The sequence below is a fragment of the Atta cephalotes genome (genome assembly GCF_000143395.1).
Source record: "Atta cephalotes unplaced genomic scaffold scaffold00063, whole genome shotgun sequence".
NCBI classification, from domain to species: Eukaryota; Metazoa; Arthropoda; class Insecta; order Hymenoptera; family Formicidae; genus Atta; species Atta cephalotes.
The window spans coordinates 460550-466468 of record NW_012130127.1 but is presented as its reverse complement, the minus strand read 5'-3'; the positions used below and the strand labels follow the sequence as shown (position 1 = coordinate 466468).

At 30.9% G+C, this 5919-nt stretch overlaps 1 protein-coding gene across 1 annotated transcript in view; it reads right to left on the bottom strand.

Moving 5' to 3' along the window:
* Positions 1–5710, bottom strand: part of LOC105623720 (rho GDP-dissociation inhibitor 1) — a 13247-nt gene extending 7537 nt beyond the window's left edge. The window contains 2 exon segments of the mRNA XM_012205102.1: positions 5597–5659; positions 5662–5710. Coding sequence (XP_012060492.1) covers positions 5597–5659; positions 5662–5710 — 112 coding nt within the window.
* Between the last annotated feature and the right edge of the window lie 209 nt (positions 5711–5919).

The following is a 5919-nucleotide window of genomic DNA, read 5'->3' as shown; positions in this document are numbered from 1 at the left end:
CCTGTATATGTATATNTGTAGTGTAGTGTGNGTCGCGCGCGCGCGGCACACACACACACACACTANACACACATATAGAGCATAAAAAGCATTCGTATAGAAAATTTTTTATTAAAAAAGCTTTTTGTAGAAAATAAACATTAATTTGCAATTTTATATAATAAATACATTCTGTTCTACATAAATAAATGAGCTTTGCAGATATTTTTGATTTTAGAAACTAAATTCCTCGAATACTTTTTGAGCATTCAAACAATACAATTTTTAATTTTCGCTTATTTTTCAGACGATATATATTCTGTATTAATACATATCTTTTTGGTATATATAATTTTAGAAACATACAGTCTATTTTATTCTTTATAAATTATTAATTATCTAGCAAAAAATGATCGTTAATTAAACATTGAATCGATATCAAATTAGTGTTGTCATTGTATCGATATCGATTCGATATCAATTCGATGACTCATTTCTCGCTATTTACTTTTTAAAAATAAAGTTTTTTTAAAAAAATATTTTCTCTGTACGAATACTTTTTGCATTCATTGTATATAGGATGTTCTGAAATTTTTTGCCAAGCGCTCTTGTATACATAGAGCGGATTAAATTGAGTCAAAAAATCTTTATTTTGCAATTTTCGCAATAGTTAACAAGATACTCGTATTAATTATTAAAAATATTGATTTTCAATAATAATTTTTTACTCAAATACTATCAACTTTACAGAAAAACAGCGAGAGACAAAAATTGTTTATTTTCTTCATAAAGTTTTGAGAATTTTTTCAGAATTTTTTAATACCATATTTTTTCATGTTAGTAAAAATAGTTGCCAATAAGAAAATACAGTTCTAAAAAGTTGATTTAAAAGTTCTGAAAAAATTCTTACAATTCTATAAGAAAAAAAACAATTTTTGTCTCTTACAGTTTTTCTATAAAGTTAGTAGCATTTAAGAAAAAAATTATTGAAGGCCAATATTCAGCGATTTTAAAGTAATTAATATCTTGTTAATTATATTAAGAAAATTGCAAATAGAACGGACTAAACTGAATCGAAAAATCCTCCATCATTTTGCATTTTGCAATGGTTAATGAGATTTTAATTTATGAAAATAATATCAATTGCCCGGCCTAGCACCAAATGCAAGCGGATAAAACCGACCAGTGAGGCGCGCGTTTGCTGTCGCTAGGCACGTTAAGGCCAATGTCGCGTAAACTAACGATGAAAAACGAGGATTCGGCTCCGAGAAGAACACTTTGAATCGCTTTGATACCAACTAAAGTTGAAGTCTCGATCTTCGTTTATACGAGAAGCTTGCATTGACTCCGCGAGCATCGCACTGAAGGAATAAGATTGAATTAACCGTGAAGCCTTTATCCCCCGAAGAGATTATCAGGATCTTTTGATCCAAATTCATCGCATGGTACTGTGATCCTTTATGTATTGGGTCGGAAGTCCAAATCTTAAGAAGAAAAAGAGGAAGAGAAAGAAGAGAAAGAAGAAGAGAAAGAAGAGAAAGAAGAAGAAAAAGAAGAGAAAAAGAGGAAAAGGAAGAAGAAGAGGAAAAAAAAATGCAGACTCTGGGCAGTCTTATTTTATATCATATTCAGCTATTTTCATAAATTAGTTTCTCATTAACCATTACGAAAATTGCAAAATGTACAGGACTTTTCGACTCAATTTAGTCCTTTCTATCTATATAAAAATGCTTAATCAAAAAAAATTGCGGAACATCCTCTCTGTGTGTGTGTGTGTGTGTGTGTGTGTGTGTGCACACGCACGCACACACGCACACATATGATGCATTCCATCTAATCGGCCTTCGTCATCAACTCTGCCGATTTTTTTTACTAATTTTTTAATATATTCTTCATATTAAAATATATATTCAGTTATTTTTTTAGATTTTTATCTTCATTAATTTCCTAGATATGAATTTTTTAACATTGATATGAATTTTTTACATTTTCAATTTATTTTATTTCGTAAACGTTTAATTGAACATAACTTCTGTTAAAATTATTGAAAAACAAAGAATAATCAGATTAATTGATTTTAATCGATTAATTCAAATATCTCTTGAACAGCGCATTTTAGAGAAAATGTTTTAGAAACAAAAGTTTGGAGAGGGACATCTTCGAGAGAGACATAAGATGGTGTCATTGATTTGACCTTGGGTGGCATTGTCAAGGTCAGGGCAAGTCCATGTTGAATTTTTTAAATGGAACTTCCCATTTTTCATTAAATATTCTTGTAGCTAACCTTGAGAGCTTTTCAAAACACTATAATAAAATATTTTTCTATAAAGTACATTTCGAGTTATAAGACTTGAAAGTTACAATACCGCCGGCATTAGTATTAAGCTGATTACGCAAAGTGTCTGACGATTAAACCTCTTATTGTTCAGGATTATGTTCTGGATAATATTTGTTAAGATCATTAGTGATATTGTTTCTCTTATTTTCATTTTTACATAAAAATGAATATTCAATGCAAAAAATGAAAATAAAAAATGAAAATAAAAAATTTTTTTAATTAACAAAAATTAAAATGATCAGAACTCTTCGAAAAGCATTAGAATACATTCAAAACTACACGAGAATTACCATAGACTATTTAAGTCTATTTAAGAAATTCAGAACTATTTAAAATTGGGCAGCGTCTCATAAAGAGACTCTATAAAGATTATTGAGGGGAAAAAAATTATTTAAAAATCAAAATAACGATATTAATCGTCAGAACTCTTTATAGAATTATTGTATTTTTTCAAGATATAATTCTACAAGAAACTGTGGCTGCAAACTGTGCTCTCATTTTGCATTTTCGATTTCTTGACTTTAATGGTCGAAACTTTGTTTTACCTATATATAGAACTATTGAAAATAAACTCAGAACTTTCAACATTTAATGTTTCCATCGAGTGAAACGCTAACTTCACATATATCTAAATGCACACCCCATCGTCATAGTCACGCGCGGGGAGTTGTTTTCTTTTGCTGCCATGCATAACTCGTAACTGCCATTTGTAAATAAATCTCTGCAGCTAGCGCTCACTCCTAATAGACGTGCATTTGATAGTACAGTTGAATGTAAAGGGAGAGCAAGTAATCGCTCTACCCCTGCTTATAAGCGGTGTGTTAAAAAATTTAGCACGCTGTAGAATCTGCTGATGAAAAACTTCGAAAATTTGGAAAATTGGCAATGATGGCGCGTCGCAACAGTGTAAACGAAACTTCTAGAATGCGAAAATTAAAACAACGAAAGAAAAATGTAGGAAAAGCGAAACATAGAAAAAGTAAACATATCTTTTACATTTCGCTGTTTCAATTTTCGCCTCCTAGAAATTTCTATACTTATGTTACTCTCCCCTTACATTCGACTTATGTTCCAATTTTTATTTTCGCAGAAAGAGGGCAGATAAGCATAAACACAATTGTCGTAATAATTAACGAGATATTAATTTCTAAAGATCACAGATTTTATTTGATAATTTTTAGACATTAATATCTCGTTAAATATTGCGACAATTGTAAAATGATAGACTTTTCGATTCAATTCGCTCTACCCCTGCCTATAAGCGGTTAAAAAGTTTGGGAATCTGCTGACGAAAATTTGGAAAATTGGCAATGGTGGCAGTGGCACGTCGCAACAGTCACGAATAGCAGAGCTGAAAAGCGTAAGAGAAAATAAGAAATAAGAAATTGGCAAAACGAATTTTTATCAATATCAATATTTCGCATATTCCACTTCACTCAAATGTGGGTGCTTTTGAAAACTCGAGTTAGGACTGAAAAATATAATAAATATAACTACCTAGTACTTTTGATTCATGATACTTTAACATTGTCTATATACTATGTTTTAGTTAAAAATGACCTTCAATGTTGAATAACTCAATGAAAAAAAATTGTAGAGCTTAATAAAAAAGCAATTTAAAGATCAAGATTCACTCTTTCGAATGCTATAAACTATATTTATATACAATTTTTAATTCGCGCCGTGGAACTATGCAAATTTCGTAAAAAAATTTGATACATCTTCATTTATGTTTGTGTAACTTTATAAAACATCAATAAGACTGTTTTCTAAAATACAGATTCTGAAATACAGATTTCAAGCTATAAAATGATTTTTTATATAAATCTCGATAATGAAGTTTTTCCATTTTAAAATTTGTCTATTTTTACAGAATGGAACAAGTGACTCTTTAATTTTGTTGAGTGGTACGTTATATGTATTAATAAAATACGGGTACTATAATTAGTGAATTTCTATTAAATTATCTTGATTGATCGGCGATACATGTACATAATATGTGAACTTAATTAATCATTTTAGAATTAATTAATCATTTTAGAATTGAAAAGGGATAAAGAATAAGTTGAATCTCTTAACCGAGATTCAATTATTCCTTTCTATCTTTTTTCAATTCTAGAATGATTAATTAATTCTAAATCATCGAGTTAACCGTGAGCTATGAAATTGGATCTAAAAGCGCTAATGTGGCAAAACGAAAATGCAAAGAAACGTTCGTTTGTTCGTGCGTTCGGTCAGTTTAATTCCTACGCAACTACTGAAAAATTAATCTTAAATTGATAGAACTGCGCGTGAATAAATTTCGCGGCTTAGAGTTCTTTTTGTCTGCACTTTCTGTAACTTCTAGTCTGCCTTTTTTTTACCGTGAAATTCGAGATCTGTTCCTTGCGTTATATTGAGTTAGGGAAAGTCTTTTTAAAAATTGATAAAAACCTTTTTAGTCTCCCATATATTCTATTTTAAAAAGTAAGCAATTACATCACTTGATAGAGCAACGTTTCAGCCTTAATTTTTAATTATGATATTATGATTCGTAACAGAGTTACTAGCAATAAAGTCAGAATGATCCTTTTTATTCAATCCGCGAGTAACTCAGGAACACAAAATCGTAGAATTTTTTAAAAACTTTGAAACTAGAGAAAACTTCAAGCTTTCACGATGTATAGTCGAAAATTTGCTCAAATTTTTTGAGCACGCTATAGATCTACAAAGTGAAAAGAAAATTTTTCATTTTTTTCTCAGCTCGTAGTAAAAATTTCTGTATGTAAAAATTACCAAACTCACATAAATTCAAAAAATATAGTAATCATTCGAAAATAGAGATTTCAAACTTTAAAATTCTTTTTCTAAATTTAAATTTCATTTTTAACGAAGATATTGATGGAGAAAGATCTTTTTAACAATATGTAAAGAGACTTTTTCCTTAATCTAATATATACTTAAGATGAAATATATATGATTTCATGTTTGGAAAAAAAAGAGAACAATAAATTCTTTTGCAAAGAATTGTATTTGCTTTGTTTGAAACATGCAGCTAAACAGGGCAAATAAATCCGCGGGGAAATGGAACAAGACGATCAGCTGAAGATCCTCTCAGCTACTCGGCCCTTTTCCTCTTCTCTCACTCACTCACTCACTTATTCACTCACTCACTCACTTATTCACTCACTCACTCACTCACTCACTCACTCACTCACTCTCTCTCTCTCTCTCACTCACTCACTCACTCACTCACTCACTCACTCACTCACTCACTCACTCACTCACTCACTCACTCACTCACTCACATTATTCTCTTTACGATTCTCGTCTCATCTGTTTTTGCAGAACTGGAAATATAATACCACGATCGATCTCTGCGCAGAAAAGAATGCTAATCGCAACTCTCGTCATTCGCTCGTGCAAGGTGCATTTTCGCGCAACTAAAATCCGAAATCAGCTCCAAACTGTACTCGATTCTATTTTTTTTTCATTTTCAGAAGAGAACGAAAAGACGCAATACGACGCGGTTTCTAAGACCAGAGCTTCGATGTAAAGAATTTCTCCGGGAGACGAAGTCTCTTCCGTGATAAATTTCGCCTTAATGCCTGGAGAGGAGAACG